Source organism: Papaver somniferum, chromosome 9, assembly GCF_003573695.1.
Source record: "Papaver somniferum cultivar HN1 chromosome 9, ASM357369v1, whole genome shotgun sequence".
Taxonomy (NCBI): Eukaryota; Viridiplantae; Streptophyta; class Magnoliopsida; order Ranunculales; family Papaveraceae; genus Papaver; species Papaver somniferum.
Genome location: NC_039366.1, coordinates 3,160,594 through 3,178,684, shown reverse-complemented (window position 1 = coordinate 3,178,684; position 18,091 = coordinate 3,160,594). Strand labels below are relative to the sequence as shown.

At 37.6% G+C, this 18,091-nt stretch overlaps 2 protein-coding genes across 5 annotated transcripts; one reads left to right on the top strand and one right to left on the bottom strand.

Moving 5' to 3' along the window:
* The first annotated feature begins 1,000 nt into the window (after positions 1-1,000).
* Positions 1,001-5,672, top strand: LOC113313625 (uncharacterized protein PF11_0207-like). Of its 4 annotated transcripts, XR_003341964.1 has the most exons (8): positions 1,001-1,225; positions 1,363-1,422; positions 1,587-3,212; positions 3,323-3,493; positions 3,935-4,057; positions 4,444-4,484; positions 4,623-4,830; positions 4,940-5,672. XR_003341964.1 is itself a non-coding variant. In XM_026562418.1 (5 exons), the coding sequence occupies exons 2-4, from the start codon at positions 1,363-1,365 to the stop codon at positions 3,491-3,493; spliced, it is 1,857 nt and encodes a 618-aa protein (XP_026418203.1). In that variant the 5' UTR covers positions 1,001-1,225; the 3' UTR covers positions 3,935-4,613. The 4 variants fall into 4 exon arrangements, 2 of the variants coding, with proteins under 2 accessions (XP_026418203.1, XP_026418204.1); XR_003341963.1 differs by lacking the exon at positions 4,444-4,484; XM_026562418.1 differs by lacking the exons at positions 4,623-4,830; positions 4,940-5,672 and having other exon boundaries at positions 3,935-4,613.
* A 2,629-nt stretch (positions 5,673-8,301) lies between these two features.
* Positions 8,302-8,724, bottom strand: LOC113311175. Its single transcript, XM_026560024.1, has one exon. The coding sequence runs from the start codon at positions 8,722-8,724 to the stop codon at positions 8,302-8,304; it is 423 nt and encodes a 140-aa protein (XP_026415809.1).
* Between the last annotated feature and the right edge of the window lie 9,367 nt (positions 8,725-18,091).

Below are 18,091 nucleotides of genomic sequence, written 5' to 3'. Positions count from 1 at the left end.
TTGAGGAAGAAATTTGTTCCATTTTGAAATAAAGAATATTATATGGGTGAGGGTAAAAAGGTAATGTAATTTTAAATGGATAGAGTTATTAAAAGAAGGCTATTATTGGGGCGTCACACTCCAATAGAGGGGCTTCACTTGAATTCTTAATGTCCAAAAAGGTGGTTGTGGGATATCCTAACACATATACAAAATGTCTGGATTACCCTTTAACTAGAAGTGATTTTACGTTCAGGTTTGGATTAATTCCAACCGTAGAATTTTATTTGCATGTAATTTTACGTCCAGGTTTGGATTAGTTCCAACCATAGAAGCTCATTTTACGCCCAGGTTTCTTTTAATTCCAACCGTAGAATCCGATTTTACGTCCAGTTTTCTTTTAATTCCAACCGTAGAAGTGATTTTGCGTCCAGGTTTGGATTATTTCCAACCGTAGAAGTGATTTTACGTCTAGGTTTGAATTAATTCCAAACGTGGAATTTTATATGTATGTAGTTTTACGTCCAGGTTTGAATTAGTTTTCAACCGTAGAAGCTCATTTTACGTCCAGATTCCTTTTAATTCCAACCGTATAAGTGATTTTACGTCTAGGTTTGGAATATTTCCAACCGTAGAAGTGATTTTACGTCTACAATTGGATTATTTCCAACCGTAGAAGTTTATTTTACGACCAATTTTTCTTCCCACAAAAACTTTGTCCCAAAATTTACCAAATATACAAAAAAATTCATTAATTTAATTTTTATCTAATTAATTAAGTTAAAATTAACTAAATAAGGATTGTTTAGTCATTACAAAATTGTTTGAGATAAAGAATTTTTCATATTATTAATGAGTGACCCGTTTTTGTCCTATTAGATGACGGCCTTCTGATGAAATGTGACGCCCCAATAAAAACCTTTTATTAAAAAGTACGACATATTTATTGTTGGGTGTTGGATATATAAATAATGTTCCCTTTTACGAAGGGATAAAAATTGAACCTTTTGGATATGGCCGATACTACAAAAACCAAACCAAACAGCCACTTTAAAATAAAAAGAAACAAAAAGAAGAAGCGAGAAACAGAGAGAGATTCTGAGTAAGGTATGACATTGACAGACTTCATTAACTCTCTTCCAAGAACCAAAACTCTCAATTAAAACCCTAAACTTCAATCAATCAACACAACCAGCAGCAACAGAAGATTATTTGAATTTGAAAGTAACCCTAAACTTTCAAAGAGGTTAGTAACATCATCTCCCATTTTCAATCAATTTCATATTTTTCTTATTAGGGTTTATGAAAATTAGACTTGTTGTTCTTGTTGGGAGAAAAGAGTTTATATTTGTATGATTCATGTTGTTTTTGTTGTTGTTACAGATGGTTGATGGTAATTCCACTGGAGAAATGGCTCCAAAGAAGCAGCAGCTTCCAAATAAGGTATGTTTTGTTGGTTCAATTGAATTGAATGCTTTGAAAGTTGTTGGTATTGAGATTTTCTTCATTCTAAAGTTTCTAATGTCATCATCTATTCATCTCCATTTTCAATTAGTAAATTTCTTTTCTTTTTTCTTTTTTTCTTTTTCAAAATTTTGTTTGCGTAGGAGGTTGACAAGCAAAATTGCACCACCATGGAAGAAGTTATTGCTTTATCAGATGATGAGGAACAAGATGTTGAATATCTGAAGAAATTGAAGTCGAAACTGAGAAAGGAAATCGAAATACTTAAGGAGCAAAAGATGATGTTGGGTAAAACTACTCAGTTATTTCACAGGCAATTGACAATGGAAGTGGAGCCGAATTATTACTCGCTAAGGGAAGAGAATGTTTTACTTAAGGAAGAGAATCGGAGACTCAGAAGTAATGTTAAATCGCTCAATGAAGAGAAGGATGAATTGGAAAGGGATGCTGATTTGCTCTGCAAGGAGATTGATAAATTGGGATGTGAACTTGAAATGTTTCGCAAAGAAAAGTCTGCGGTGGAAAATGATTTAGAATTGCTCAATAAAAATAGGGAGGAATTGGTGAATGATCTTGAATCGCTAAAGGTGGAGAAGGATGAATTGGAAAGGGATTCTGACTTCCTCTGTAAGGAGAATGATAAAATGGGATGTGAAATTAACAAACTTCGCAAAGAAAAGTCGGAAGTTGAAAATGATCTGAAATTTCTCAACAAACAAAGGGAGGTATTAGTGAATGATCTTGGTTCGCAGAACGGAGATAAGGGTATACTTGGCGATGAGAAGTTGGAACTCAGAAGAGGTATTGAATCACTCACAAAGAAGAAGGCTGAAATGGGAAGTGAAATCGAATCGCTTGACAAGGAGAAGACTCAACTAGGAGCTGAGACTGAGTTACTTAACAAGGGCAAGACGAAATTGCAAGGTGATGTTGAAATTCTCAACAAAGAAAAGTCTACCGTACAATGTGATATTCATTCGCTCAATGAAAAGAAGACTATTTTGGAAAGTGACATTGACTCTCTTCACAGTGAGAAGACTAACTTGGGAAATGAGACTGAGTTGCTCAACAAGGAGAAGACGAAATTGCAAACTGAAATTGAGTTTCACAACAGAGAAAAGTCTGCAGTACAAGATGATATTTGTTTGCTCAATGAAACGAAGACTATTAGGAAAAGCGAAATCGAACCACTTGGGAATGAGAAGATTAACTTGGGAAATGAGATTGAGTTGCTCAACAAAGATAAGACTAAATTGCAAACAATGCAAAGTGAAATTGAGTTTTTCAACGAGGAGAAGATGAAACTGCGAAATGATTTCAAATTTCTCAACCAAGAGAAAGCTAAACTAGGAATGGATGTTCTGCTACTCAAGAAGGGAAAGTGTGACGTGGAAACTGATCTTGAATTCCTCCAAGATACGAAGAATAAGCTGCATAGTGATATTGAATCTTTGAACAAAGAGAAGGCTAAACTTGGAATCGATTATGAACTCACCAACAAAGAGAAGGTCAAGTTGCAAAGTGATATTGAACTTCTCAATGAGGAGAAGGTCAAATTGCAATCTGATATTGAATTTCTCAATGAAGAAAAGGCTGAATTTATTCGGTCCGTGACATCTGATGTTAATGAATCTTTTTATGAACGTGAGAAGACATTGGCTGAGAATGAAAGAATGTTCATAGAGCTTAAAGAGATGAACCAAACATTGGTTGCCAAGGAACGGTTTTACACTGAAGAGCTTCAGGAAGCTCACCAAGAACTTATCAAGGTACATCTATCTTGATTGTTATAATTTCCGAACACAAGATTTTCATTTCTGAACTTTAGGTTGATCTAAAACAATATTTTGATTGATGTTAATGTACTCTACTCATGCAGCAAATGGAGTCGGAAAAGCCAACCAAAAGTAGGGTGATTGGAGTCAAGAGAATGAGAGGAGATCAAGTGCTCTGGAATTTTAAGGAGAAGAAAAGAGCCACACTGAAGGATGTGATTAGTTTTCGGTTGAGCCGTAAAAGTAGAAAAAACAGACCAACACATGAGCCTTAGGCAAGTATTCCTCTAATCGGGCTAAGAATTTTTAGCTGTACAGCAAAGATATGGTAAAATTAGATTATAAATGTGTGTGAAAGAATTAGGTGACGAGATAATGATGGATATGCAAGAATAGAATAGAGATGTTGACAGTCTCGGTCTGCTCATGATGTGAAGTTAAACTTTAGAACCTGTAAATGTTTTGAATTTTAAATGCAAAACTGCTGCCGTATCAGCCCTTTTCAGAAAATATATTTCTTCTTGTCCTATGGGATGTGCTTTTTCAGTTGGTAGTTACCTGTGGAAAAATGGTATATATGTGCTGTTTTATTATCATCTAGAATCTCCGTGTCTGTTTCATTTCCTTAAATTTGTGCACATGACTGTGGACCGATCTGTTAGATAGTTAAAATGCTTGTCCTATTCTGATCAATCTGGTTATACACATTGATTCAGAATCTCTCCTGTTTTTACACATTGAGGGTAGGAAGAACCGCAGAAGGGATTCCTATGTATAACCAGGAAAAGTGCCTGCTGCTGGGAAAAGTGCCTGCTGCTGGGATTCTTATGTATAACCAGGTATCATCATCTGAATGCTTATTCCAATGTTTGTTTAGGAGTGACCCATATTTTGTTTTGAAATGCATATTTTATTTGGTACTTGGTTCCCTTCACCAACAAACCTCAATTATCCAGCAACAGGTACTTTGTGTTTATATATTTTTCCTAGATCAGTTTGGAGGTAAGTTGCTATATGCGGGCGTTTTATTTAAATGGTGTTGTTTTAGTGTCAGTGTTGGTGCATATTATCCCCTTCATTGGTAAAGGTTAATCACTGTTCAGAATTTCCAGACCTTTAATTTATACTGAATTGATTTGGGAAACCATAATTGTTGAATACGGATAACAGTGCCACAACCAGAATGTTTCGATATAACATATTTTCTGCACCCATGGAATTGCAGGGAATTTGAGAAAATTCGGATTATCCCCTTCATTGGTATAGGTTAATCACTATCCAGAATTTCCAGACCTGTATTTTATACTGAATTGATTTGGGAAACCATAATTGTTGAATACGGATGACAGTGCCACAACCAGAATGTTTCGGTATAACATATCTTCTGCACCCATGGCATTGTAGGGAATTTGAGAAAATTGGGATTCTCGGAGTGTAGTTGGTATGAAGAGAATGGGAGAGTTAGATTCGAAACCATTTGGTGCAGCGTTAAATGACAGTTGTCTGTCATCTTCGACGAATCAAGTTTCTAGTCAGTCTGTCCTACTTTTCCTCTTTTGTCAGAGACCAAGCTTGGCATATTAAATTTACCTGTACTGATGGGAAGCATCAGGTATTATCTCGTCTCTCACTCGAATTGGTGTTAGTTATTGTTCGGCGTTCAGCAGTTATATCAGGAAAAGAACTTGAGAATTACTTATATGTGTGTTTGTTGGCTGCAGGGGATGATGAACGTATAGAATAAATAAGGGATGAGGTATGAAGCATATTTTGCAGTTGTCAGTGGATTTCTGGAGATGAATGAGGACAACCCAGGTGGTCCAAATCCTGGTCAATAACTTATTTACTAGACAGGCGGCAGGTTATCAAGCAAGATGGAAATATTCACTCAAGAACCTGGGAATCTTCACCCACTGGCCATTTCTCCATCAATTCCAACATACAAATCTTGGATGGAATCCAATCAAGACATCCCAGCACCCATTATCCCACGCAAAGCCATCTGAAACTTGAATCTTCCACCTTAACTATTTCTCTAAACGAAATACCAAGACTCTTCACCTGGCTCAAACATGATCATCTAGAGGCATTTTTTGCAGGCCCTGCAAAAGAAGTCTGGGATATGGTTCGTGCTGCAGTTGGGTTATATGGTCTGAGCAAAATAGAAAGAGTTTTTAAGGTGAAATCTGACTCACTTCCAGGTGAGTATGGAGGGGGCTAAATCAGTTGGGAGTTATGCTTTCAACAAATCTTCAATTTCAGGCTTGACTGGTGCATCATCTCTTTGCAAAGCATGTTCCATTTACTGCCAATTTTCAATGCTAGTCTTCACATCCAACTGTATCCCCTTTGCTTGCTTCTATTTTCTGCTGCAGCTTTTCATTTGTTACATTTAGTCTGTACTGTATTTGCTACTTTTTACTCTTATCTAAAACCAAACGGCAACAAAAATCAAGTCGGAAACCCATGTCTGCCCTTCTAAACAAACACTCAAACAGGTTACTGTAAGCAAACTTACCAAGGGCACGCACCGGCACTCTCTGATTCCGGCGGTACAAGCGGCAACAGAAAACTAGTCGGAAACCCACGTCTGCCCTTCACCAAACAAACACTCAAACAGGTTACCCTGAGCAACCTTACTAAGGGCACCACCGGCACATTGTGATTCCGGCTGTACATGTCTGACTACCTGCCGTTCAATTTATAAGCTCCCTATTCTACTCAACTTAGAGAGCTGAGCGCAATAAAACTCCCAGTGAAACAGTAAAAACCCTAGACAACGAAGCAAGTAGAATTCAGGTCTCAACTTCAATGCCGACCTATATTCCCGATGAGATCCTTGCTTATAACATCCTCGCAAGGTTACCAGGGAGATCGATATCCCGATTCAGGTGTGTGTAAATCATGGTGTAAGTTATTGGCAGAACCTAGATTTCATAAATTGGTGGAATGGGGAGCTACTACATATTAGAGCAAAGCGCTTGAGATGCGAAAAGCAGGTACTGTATATATTCTAAACCTTAAAAATCGTTGCTCGTATTCGAGGATTTCTGTAAAATAGTGATTCTTCTGTAAAAATACGTTCGATGCAGGTGACATATCTTGCAAATGGAAGTAGTCAGAGTTATCGGTTAAGTAAATGGTCTGGGATTGATAGAGAGCTTCATGCTGCTCTGGCTAGATTAGCTGACTAGTACAATTATTCTTTACAGCCAGTGATATCAGACAGCCGAGAGAGAAGCAGCAGACTATATATTGTTTTTCTAGTTACTAGCTAGGACGTTCGTGTAGTTTTTCGTATATGTGGTAACTCTTGCAAGCATAATACAGAATGCTTTACTCCGGCCATTACGATCATGCAGAACATGATCCACAAAATCCTACCTATATATGATAAAATTGTCATAGTCCATGACAATGGCCAAGCTTTCAATTAATACCGAAACAGTAGAGTGATACAAACAAAAATGCAGCATCTGCAGTTTTCCCACATAATAGTTGTTTACTCCTTTTCATGGCTGATAAACCATGAACATTTGGATCCAGAACTGACAGCACGCTGGCTTAGTTCCATATAATGCTATAATATACACATCAACACCCCTGACGACCGAACCATAGATGATAGCAAAAATGACAGCTAAAGAATTATGCATTCTGGCAATTACATTTAACATCAGAAAAAGGAGGCGAAATTGGTTAGGTAGGCACAATTACATTCCTCCCCGTTACCGGATTCCTTCCCAACAAGATGCGCATACAAAACCTCTTTATCGGTCACTTGATTGTGGTAATTCTTGCAAACATAATGGCAAATCCACCCTACAAATTTTAATATAATATGATCACCATGAAACTTTCATCAATTACCACTAAACACCAGCTATCAACTCAGACTTATTCATTAAATTCTTAGGTCCCATACAGGCTACCAACTCTAGGGTCAAGAACAGCCGTCAAAATAAATGCTAGTAATCTAGGATGCTGGGGGTGGTCGGTTAACAACTTAATCAAGTTGAATTAGACTCAATATTATGCATCCTACATTATACGTCAGTATATGTGTTCATACTTAGTTGGCTTCACTTAACCTTCAGAGAAACTACTGAGTAAGTCTTTATGGAACATAATCATTTTTCTTGAGAAATCAGAAGGAAAAACAGTCGCATATTACAAATATTATAACTTTAATGAATATTGTTCACATGCTTTAGTATTTTAAGCAACTCCCAACACTTGATAGAGATAAGGACGAAATTTCATAAGGAGTCTCAAGAAAATGAAAGCAAAGCGAAGGGAACTAAGGTACCATAATTACTTGCAATAATGTTTAGGTCCACTCAACAAATGAAGAAATTTCTTCTTCAATCGACTGTTTTTAGTAATATGAACAAACAAGACTTGTTATTTCTTCTCTCTTCCTTGATGAAAATTTCCAGTGAAGGTTAAAACTATGGGTAAGTATTAGTTTAAGAAAATGACTTTTATTGTCAGTATAATCTTCTTTTGGAAACACCACGAGACAGTGGGTTAGTAATGCAGTCAGTATCCTAGAAGGTAGAAGAGTTCACCCTTATTTAACGGCATGATGGAGTGCAGGAGTTCGAGAAGGTCACCTTTGCTTCACGTCAATAGTACTCCAATATAATATGTCAGTAGAGAAATTCAGAAATAGTACTTCATTTCGATGCCAAAGCTGTAAGTATTTGACACTACAAATTGAGATGCATAAACTAAATAACCAACAAAAGCAACTACTTCCAACATAAATGTTTGCGAAATAGAAAAACCTCTTTACGATCACTTGTTTGTGGAATTGGAGCTGTAATTGTTGAAACAAATGAATGAAACGGCAGTGAAATTCAGAAATAGTTTATTTCCATGTGAAAGCTGTAAGCAATTTTGACACTACAAATTTGGATGCATATACCTAATCACCAACAAAAGCAACTAGTTACTTGCCAACAGAAATATTTGCAACATAAAAAAACCTAACAAGCTCTCTTAATTCTAAACCCATTCTTTAACTTCCATATTATCAACTTCAACGCGGTTATAATTACTGTTACCAAATTCCATCCCGTCAAGATGCGCATCCAAAACCTCGTGATGGATCACTTGATAACTGTAACTCTTGCAAGTATAATACAGAACTTTGGCCAATCAACCCAACGAATTTTGCTCCAGTCATTATGATCACAGAGAATGCCAACAGCAAAATCCTAGCTATGGTATGAATGTCATAGTCCATGTCCATAGCCAAGTTTTCAATTAATAGAATTACCGAAACAGCAACCGAGTAGACTGATACAAATAATGCAGCAGCAGCAGCAGTTTTCCCACGTAATAGTTGTTTACTTCTTTTCATGGCTGATAAACCATGAGCATTTGGTTCAAGAACGGAAATCACATTGGCTAAGTTCCAGAATGCTATAATATACGCATCAACAACAGTGACGAAGAGGCCATAGATGACAGCAAAAATAACAGCTATAGCATTATTCATTTCGGCTATCGGTATCACATTTATTATCAGATAAATCAAAGTAAAGTTGGCTAGGTATGCACCGATCATGAGGGGTAAAGGGTAAACAAAGGTGATTAAAATACGTTTTGATAACGAGGAATCGCTAAAAGAATTGAAACGCAAGAGATACGTTTGGAAACGCAATTAGAAGCTATGGTGAAGGTCATAGCTGAGGTAGAGAGAAGATAGAAGGTGAGGAAGAGAACCAGATAGACGAAATTATAGATAAAGTATGAAATCAAAGATTTCTCACTTAGATTACTAACGAGCTAAAATAGACTACATAAGAACAACATCTGGAATAACGTAAGTGGAAGTATGAAGATGAAGGTTATGAACAAGATGTTCCTCTGAGATGATTTTGCTATGGTTTTCACTGCCTCTTTGATAGACAAATCCATTTTTCTTGCTTAGTGATTTCACTAGTGATGATTAGAGAACAGAATAAGATGATGCATCTCAACTAAATATGTATAGTGAGTTAATGGTTGGAAGGAATTGCTGGAAATGCCATGTAAAATACTACTTCATGGTTAAGTTAATTTTAATGTGTTCGGTAGAAGATTCGCGAAAATGTAAATGCCATTAATACAAAGGTAGTGGAGGCAGTTGAGGCTTGAGTTGGTTTACTGAAAAGAGATGCATTCTTGAATTTTTGTAGCCAGGAAGAGAAGAGGCATTAGACTTTTACGTATTGCACCTAAATAGAGCGTCTATAAAATTGCTGGGCATTAATTTCGGGTTGTTGTAATCAGACATGTATCAAATATCAGGGTTATCAAAAATGTTGGGATCCAATATATGTGCCCCAAAGAGTCATGTATAACTGAGTCCGACTGTAAATCAGACATCCAAAGAGTAATAAACGATTTTGACTCCAACGAATCAGATGCCGAGTAAGATTTATACCCGACTCAGATCTAAAAAAACATGGCGTGAACTCAGAAATTATTCAGCATCAAACTTATATTTAAATTTGAATAAACAGACAAGCTATGATTAAATCATAAAGGCATTTAACTCTTTGTTTTGATCAGCATAATCAGGGCTACACTAACTTTAATGAATATTGTTCACATGCATTAGCATTTTAAACAACTCCCAAACTTGATAGAGATAAGGACGAAATTTCCTAAGGAGTTTCAAGAAAATGAAAGCAAAACAAAGGGAACTAAGGTACCATAATTACCTGCAATAATGCTTAGGTCCACTCTACAAATGAAGAAATGCCTTTGCTTTCTTCTTTAATCGACTGTTTTTAGTAATACGAACAAACCAAGACTTGTTATTTCTTTCTCTCTTCCTTGATGAAAATTTCCAGTGAAGGTGAAAACTATGGGCAAGTATTAAATTAAGAAAATGACTTGCATTGTATATAAGAATAATTTTCTTTTGGAAACACTACAATATAGTAGGCTAGTAATGCAGTAGCCTAGTTGGGTAGTAGAGTTCACTCTTATTTAGTGTTGCATTTAAGCGTGATAGCTGTTGCAAACCGAACCGAGGATAAAGATTCTGGCCGATTGTAGCGTGTTCTTCATTTTCAAAGGACGAGATTTCAATATACAAAACCAATCAATGGAATAACCGTTGAGATGATATCAATGACCACAAAATCTCTCTAATCATGATGAGATCAGTGGCATAAACGATCCAAGAACACGACAAGATGGAGTACAGGAGTTCCAAAAGGATATAAAAAAAATTTAAGAAGAAAATTTAAGGGCCCAAAAATAAAAAAATTATTGCTCTTGATTTGTGATGCAAAGATATCCATTTTTGCTTAAATTTAGTAGTACTCCAATATAATAAGTCAGTAGGGAAATTCAGAAGTAGTACTTTAATTCGATTCGAAAAATGTAAGCATTTGACACAAAATGGGATGCATAAACTAAACAACCAACAAAAGAAATTACTATTCAACAGAGATGTTTCGAAATAAAAATGCCTAACAGGAATCAAGATCTCTTCATTATTCTAAACCCATTCCTTAAACTTCCCTGTTACCAGATTCCTTCCCAGCAAGATGCGCATACAAAACCTCTTTATCGATCACTTGATTATTTGCAAGCATAATACAGAACGCTTTGGCCAATCAACCCTACAAAATTTACTCCAGCCATTATGATCACACAGAACGCCAACAATATCCTGGCTATGGTATAATTGTCATAGTCTATGAACACAGCGAAGCTTTCAATGAATAGAATTACCAAAGAAACAATCAAGTAGAGGGATACAAAATGAAATGCATCATCATAAGGGTTTCCACGCAAGAGTTGTATACTCATTTTTATAGTTGAGAAAGCATGAATACTTGGTTCAAGAACTGCAATCACGTTGGCTAAGTTCCATAATACTATAATATACACATCAATATAAGCGACGAAAATACCATAGATGGTAGCAAAGCTCACAGCTATAGCATTAGCATCATTCATCTTGGCTATTACATTTACAAACAGATAAATGTTAGCCAAGTTGGATAAGTAGGCAAAAGATCATGAGAGGTAAAGCATTAAGGAAGGTAATTAGAATACGTTTTGATAAACGGGGGATAGAGAAAATTGTTGAAATGCAAGAGACAGGTTTGCAAACGTAACAAGACGCTATGGTGAAGATCATAGATGAGGTAGAGAGAAGATAGAAGGTGAGGAAGAGAACCAGATAAACGAAATTATAGATAAAGTATGAGATCATTGATTTGTCACTTTGATTACTAACGAGGATACCGATCTTAAGTAGATTAAATAAGAACAACATCTGGAATAACGAAAGTGGAAGTATTAGAAGATGAAGGTTATGAACAAGATGTTCCTCCGAGATGATTTCGCTATGGTTTTCACCGACTGTTTGATGGACAACTCCATTTTCCTGCTTAGTGATTTCATTAGTGATAGTAAGAGAAGAGAACAAAATGATGCATCTAATCTGCATATATAGTGGGTTAATGGTTGGAAGGAATTACAAGAAATGCAATGTAAAATACTAGCTACTTCATGGTATAGTTAATTTATGTGTTTGGTTGAAGATTCGCGAAAATGTAAATGCAAGAAATGAAGGTAGTGGAGGCAGTTGAGGCTTCATGAGTTGGTTTATTAAAAAGAGATGAATTCTTGAATTTTGATGGAAAGAAAAGAGGCATGAAACTTTTACGTATTTCACCGCGTCAATAAAATTGCTAGGCATTAACTTCGGGTTGTTGTAATCTAACGTATTACACATGACTCAGAAAATATTAATTTATGGGGCAATAAAAAATGTTGGAACCAATAATATATGTTCCCCATGAAGTCTGGGCTATGGTTCCTGCTGGCTTTTTTTTTCTTGAAACTAGCCATAGATTAGAAGAAACTAGCTTCCCAGAAAAGCCTGAGAAGCATTGTCTGTGAGATACATATTACAATCAAACATAGGAAAATAGGCACCACCATCTCTAGAGGATGGGGCATAGTCTTTGGCCATGGATTGAGTTGTGGTCTTCCAATCTTGTCTTAGGAAATTACAGTTTAATTTACAAAAATAAGAAAAGAGTTCAATATTGTTTTCAAACAGGGCAACTGGAGTAGATTGTTAAGGTAGACTCCATTTTGTCTTCAAAATCTTCATCATCTTGCTGTCTTCCATTTCAATGTTGCATATCCTGAGATGCGTTGATGCCACTTCATTGCTTCAATAACTCCTAAAGCCGCGCTTTGTTGTAGTGAGCTCACTGCGCAGAGGCAGGCCCATCGTCCTTTGGTGGTTCCTCGTTCATCTGTCAAAACATTGATCAGAATAGCCGTGTGAGGGTGGACATGCCAGCAGCTGTAACACTTCATTGTTAATATTGGAATTGGTATCGTGATTTGAATTTGATATAGTTGGGCCAAGGTTGGGGTTCTGTTGAAAGTTAGCTCATTGGGGATGGTTGTCCGTAACTGAAAATGGTTTTGTATTTGGTGAATAGTGACAGTAGGTGTTTGTTGGAAGCATTTTAAGCACCTAGCTTTCCGGATATACCAGGTTGTAAGAGCATATAGCTGATTCCATTGAACTCCTTCGAACGAACTAGGTTGAGTGTTTGTAATCCAAGCTTCAATCCATTGTTGAACGTTTGCAGTATTTGTATCTACTCTACATTGAATACGAAACCAGACAGCGCGACTAAACGTGCATCATAAAAGGGTATGGTCATCAGTTTCGGATGGGAAGCCACACATTGTACAGGTTTTGTCTATTGTTGTGACAAATCTTCCTATTTTACTGCTGACTGGGAGAATGCCACTATAGCATTTCCATACAAAGACACGGATACGAGGGAGGACATCAAGAGACCAAATTCTCTTCCATATTTGGTTTGGAGGAGGGAGAGGTGGATGACCATTTTGAATGGCTTTGTCTCTTATCAGATACTCATACACTGATTTTACTGTCAGTGTTCCTTTACTAGAGTGCGTCCAGAAAAGGGTGTCTTTGGTGGTAGTATGTTGGCTCAGATAAATTGCAAGAATCTTCCGTTCGACATTTTGGGGTAGGACTTGATTGAGGAAATTTTCATTCCAGTTTTTGGTATCTATGGACAGGATCTCACTAACCTTGGTCAGATTGTTTGCTATCGTTGGTTTGATTTCATTTCTGGATATGGTGTTAGGGTGGGTGAGGGGGATCCAATAATCAATCCAAAGGTGAATATTTTTTCCATTTCCAATTTTCCAGACAACTTCTTCTTTGATGAGTTGAATGCCCTTCCATAAGCCTTTCCAAAACCAAGAGCTATTTTGTTTCCGTTTGGTCAGCTGTAGGGGTGTACATTCCTAAAATATTTTGCTTTGAGCACTCTCGAGGTTATGGAATCTGGGTTGTTTATCATCCTCCAGGCGGTTTTGGTGATCATGGCTAGGTTGAATTGTTCAGATTTTTTGAGCCCTAATCCCCCATTTTCAATGGGGGTGCAAATAGAATCCCAAGCTTTGGGGCACCAACCCCTATTGCTTTCTGTTGAGTGGCCCCACCAGAAAGTTCTGTTTAAGGTATCCATTTTCTTGGTTATTTCCTTTGGTATTACAAAAAAAGACATTTGGTATGTTGCCATGGTATCTGCCATATGTTTGAAACAAACTCTTCTGCCCGCAGGGGAGAGAAGTTTGCTACTCCATCTTTTGAGACGAGCCTTTAATTTTTCTAGGATTGGTATGAATCATTTAATCTTGGATTTATGGGTAAATAGCGGGACTCCTAAGTACTTGTCATCCAGTTTTATTCTTCTCACCTTAAGGATATCTAGGATTTCTCTAATTTCTCCATTGGAGACAGAGTTACTAAAGAAAACACCGGATTTATTGTAGTTGATTTGTTGGCCAGATCCAATGCTAAAAACATCTAGGATATAGACAAGATTTTTGCACTCTTTCTTCCCTATTTTAGCGAAAATGAGACAATCATCCGCAAAAAGAAGGTGGGAGATGGCGGGAGCAGACGAGCCGAATTTTACCCCACTAATTAATTTTTGGTTTTCCGCTTCTTCCAACACCCTTGAAAGGGCTTCCATACAAATAATGAAAATGTAGGGAGAGAGTGGGTCTCCTTGTCTAAGCCTACGGGTAGGTTTAAAGAAACCCGTAGGGGACCATTAACAAGGACCGTGCTGGTGGTGGTACCTATACATTGAAGGATGAGGTCGATCCAATTTTTGCAGAAGCCCATTTTCTCCATAATTCTGATTAAGAAGTTCCATTCAACCCTATCGAAAGCTTTTGACATGTCTATTTTAAGGCCCATGTATCCTTTCTTTTTTTGTTTTTTCCTCTCTGCTCTCATCGTACGTATTATTTCATGGTCTATGATGATGTTGTCCGAGATTTGTCGACCTAGGACAAAAGCCGATTGGTAGGGGGAGATAAGCTTATCAAGGAAAGGCTTGATTCTTCCTTCCAGAAGTTTTGAGATAATTTTGTAGATAGTGTTGCAAAGAGATATTGGCCGAAAGTCCTTAGGGGTGGTAAGAGATTTTATCTTGGGGATGAGGGTGATAAAAGTGGAGTTGAATTCCTTTAGAATGTGTTTTGTGGTGAAAACATCCTGAACCATTTTGACAACTTCATCTTTGAGCAAGAACCAGTTCTTTTGGAAGAAAATAGCTGGGAATCCGTCTGGGCCGGGGTATTTATTTAGGTGCATATCAAAGAAAATGAGTTTAATTTCAAGTTCAGAAGGGGGAGCCACCAGTTTAGAATTGTCTAGATCCTTTAGGCATTTTGGGATTAGATGGATAATTTTCTCACTAATGTTGGGATTAGAGGTTGTAGCCATGTAGGCAAAATGTTTCTGGAAAGTATCCTCTAAACCTTGTCTATCATTACACCATGTTCCATCATCTTTCTTGATTGTCTCAATTCTAAGTTTTCTAGTCCGAAAAGTACCAGTTGAATGGAAATATCCAGTATTTTGGTCTCCTAGTTGAAGGTTATTATCTGTGGCTTTAGTTTTCCAAAATCTTTCTTCATAGTTGTACCACTTTTCCAGGTCTTGTTGGATATTCACTACTCTTGGGTTATTGTCTTGGAGATTGAGGTTGTTTTTTGCATGGGTAAGATTTTGGTTGAGCTTTTTGATGTTTTGTTGGATGTTTCCAAAACATTCTCTGTTCCAGATTTTTATTTTTTGTTTCACATTTTTGAGTTTAGACATGACTTGAAAAGCTGTTGAGCCTCTTGGGTTTATGTCCCAAGCTTCCTCTATAACTTGAAAACATGATGGTTCTTCCATATAGATACCAAAACTTTTGAAAGGTTTCGCTCCATCTTTCTAGCAGGGAGAAGTTCTAATCAGAATGGGGTTGTGATCCGATCCTAACGGCGTTAGGTGGTACACAAGCGCTCTTGGATAGAGATTTAACCATCTGGGATTGGCTAGGGCTCTGTCTAGTCTAGCTTCCACAAAGTCCTGTTTTTCCTTTTGTTAGACCAGGTAAAAGGATATCCCACAAAACCTAGGTCCATTAGATAAGCTTCATTTATTAGGTTATTCAAAAAGAGGCTCTCAATTTGATCCACCACTACTCCTCCCCTTTTTTCTTCAGCAGTAAGAGTAAAATTTAAGTCTCCTAGTACAAGCCAAGGTACTTCGACATTACTAGCCAACTTTTTGAAATACTCCCAACTAGTGTGTTTTCTTAATCGATAGGGGCACCCATAGGTTCCGGATAACATCCAGACATTTCCACTCACTTTACAGGTTACTATAACATCGAATTGACTATATGTTCTATTCAGAACTGAGAGGGATACTTTGCTAGACCAGGCTAGAGCTAATCCTCCTGCGGTTCCTATAACACCAGTAGGGTTTACAATTTCCATATTTTGGTATTTCACCTGGAGGAGAAATGATTTTATGAAAGGATGCTTGTTCTTGTTCTCTTGAAGGAATAGGATATCAGGTGTGTGCCCATTGAGAAGATGTTTTAGATGATTTTGGGTCGCTGGTTTGCCCAGTCCCTGGTAGTTCCAGGCTAAGACATTGAGATCCATTAAAATGGGTTGTTGAAGTTGATGTAAAATTTGGGGATTTGGTTTTTTGGAGGGAGGTAGTTTGGGCAGAGAGGGATAAACCTGCCGATGGTGAGTGAAGTCCGTAAAGATTTGGTTTGTAGAGGAATTTCTGAGGGAGCTAAAGAGGGTTTTAAACTATCTTCAGCTGCGGTGAGGCTCTGAGTTGAATGATCTTCAAGATGGGTGGATTGATTCGATTCCAGTAGGTATCCCAAAAGGTAGCCAGAGTACAAGGTATGCAGAGAATTCGTGTGATTGTAATATAAAAATCTAATTATGACTGTTTTCTATCAATCAGACGAAGAATTTTATATCTATAACAAAAAGTTTTAGAAAAAATTGAGCAGTAGATGTAGGTTATGGTATTCGACAAAATGCTAGAGAGAGATTTTACCTGGCTGGTCTGATTTTGTTCTTCCTTATTTTTATCCTTGTCACGGCTTTTGGCTTCTTGTTGCAGTTTGTGTATTGTGTTGAAGAGAGTTAAGCTTTTCCTCCGCATACGTGCACCTTCCTCAGTGACTCTTTGATTTTCTCTGGCAGGTGTGGGATGCTTTTTTTGGGGTACTGGTGGTGTTATCATCATTTGGTGGGGTAAGCGGAATGGGGAAAGGTTTTCATTATTGGGTTCAGCTCCATTTTTTCTTAGAGGATTGTTTGTGCCATCGATCCTAATTGCAATGTTTCCTTGTGTCTTTCTTACAATGCAATTTTTTATCTCCTCTTGCATCTTTTCCTTGCCTTTGCCTTTGTCTGCAAATGAGTTTTTTACCACTAGCTCTCTGTGTGACCAGTATTTTCTCTTCCTCTTGATGGTTTTGTGGGTATGTTACGGCATCAAAATCTCCTTTACTGTGATTTGGCATCTCCATTGCTTCTTCTTCTTCCACCTGGTTCAAATCCTCCAGATTTGCAGACCCAATTTTCCAGGCACTATTTGCATATTGTTGCATTAGTTTCTCATTTTCAGTGACTAGATCCCCAAGGAGTGTATTAACAACAGTGGAGAGAGCTTCAGGGGATGTATTTGTGGTTGTCTTCTTCTTGGGAATTCCTTGCGACGATCCAACAACAGGAAAAACTTTGTTTGTACTCATGAAAGTTGGGGGATGTGGGGTGAGGCGTGGTGGATCTAGTATGAGATTTTTCAGCGTTTCTAAAGCTTTTCCTGTCAAAATCATAGGTTTTTGGTGAGAGACATCATTGTTTTTGAAGTTTGGCGGTGGAGAGCAGGTTTTCTTGGGTTTGTAGTTTTTTAATGGGTCATCGAAGAACTTTTTGGGTAGGGTGGGGGTTGGGATGAAAGTGAAATTTTGTGGTTGAGCTGGTCCCTCTCTGATGATTGATTTTGGTAGGGGGAAAATCTTCAATGACAAAATTTTTGGAGAAAGCAAAACCATCAGTGGGGTAGGATTTTTTAGGAGCAAGGGATTGTGATTTGAAAGAGAATGAGGGGGTATTTTTGATAGGTGGTGGGACCAATAGTCTGTGGAAGGTCTGTTGTGCTTTGGGTCAGGACCATACGAACTGGTAGGACTAACTGATCTTTTGAGGCTGTTGGGATTGTACAAGACAATATTGGTATTCATCTCTCTTTGAGCTGTGGATGTTGAGGCCGATCCATGCATATGAGTTGCATTTGGTATAGGTGGTGGTGAATCTTGATCGAGGATGTTTCTGAGGGTACAGTTGTTGTCGGGGGACCCTGCTGGAGATGTTATAGGAGTAGAGATTTTACATCTACTCGATTCAGAGGCTGATTACGAAGATCTAGAGACTTTTGAGGCGCTTTCTGTATCATCCAAATAGCATGGGAT

Excerpts from the sequence above, each read along its gene's own strand:
- LOC113313625 (XM_026562418.1), top strand. The coding sequence starts at position 1,363 with ATGGTTGATGGTAATTCCACTGGAGAAATGGCTCCAAAGAAGCAGCAG. Across the intron at positions 1,423-1,586 it reads AGCAGCAGCTTCCAAATAAG|GAGGTTGACAAGCAAAATTG; the intron begins GTATGTTTTGTT and ends TTGTTTGCGTAG. Across the intron at positions 3,213-3,322 it reads CTCACCAAGAACTTATCAAG|CAAATGGAGTCGGAAAAGCC; the intron begins GTACATCTATCT and ends CTACTCATGCAG.
- LOC113311175 (XM_026560024.1), bottom strand. The coding sequence starts at position 8,724 with ATGAATAATGCTATAGCTGTTATTTTTGCTGTCATCTATGGCCTCTTC.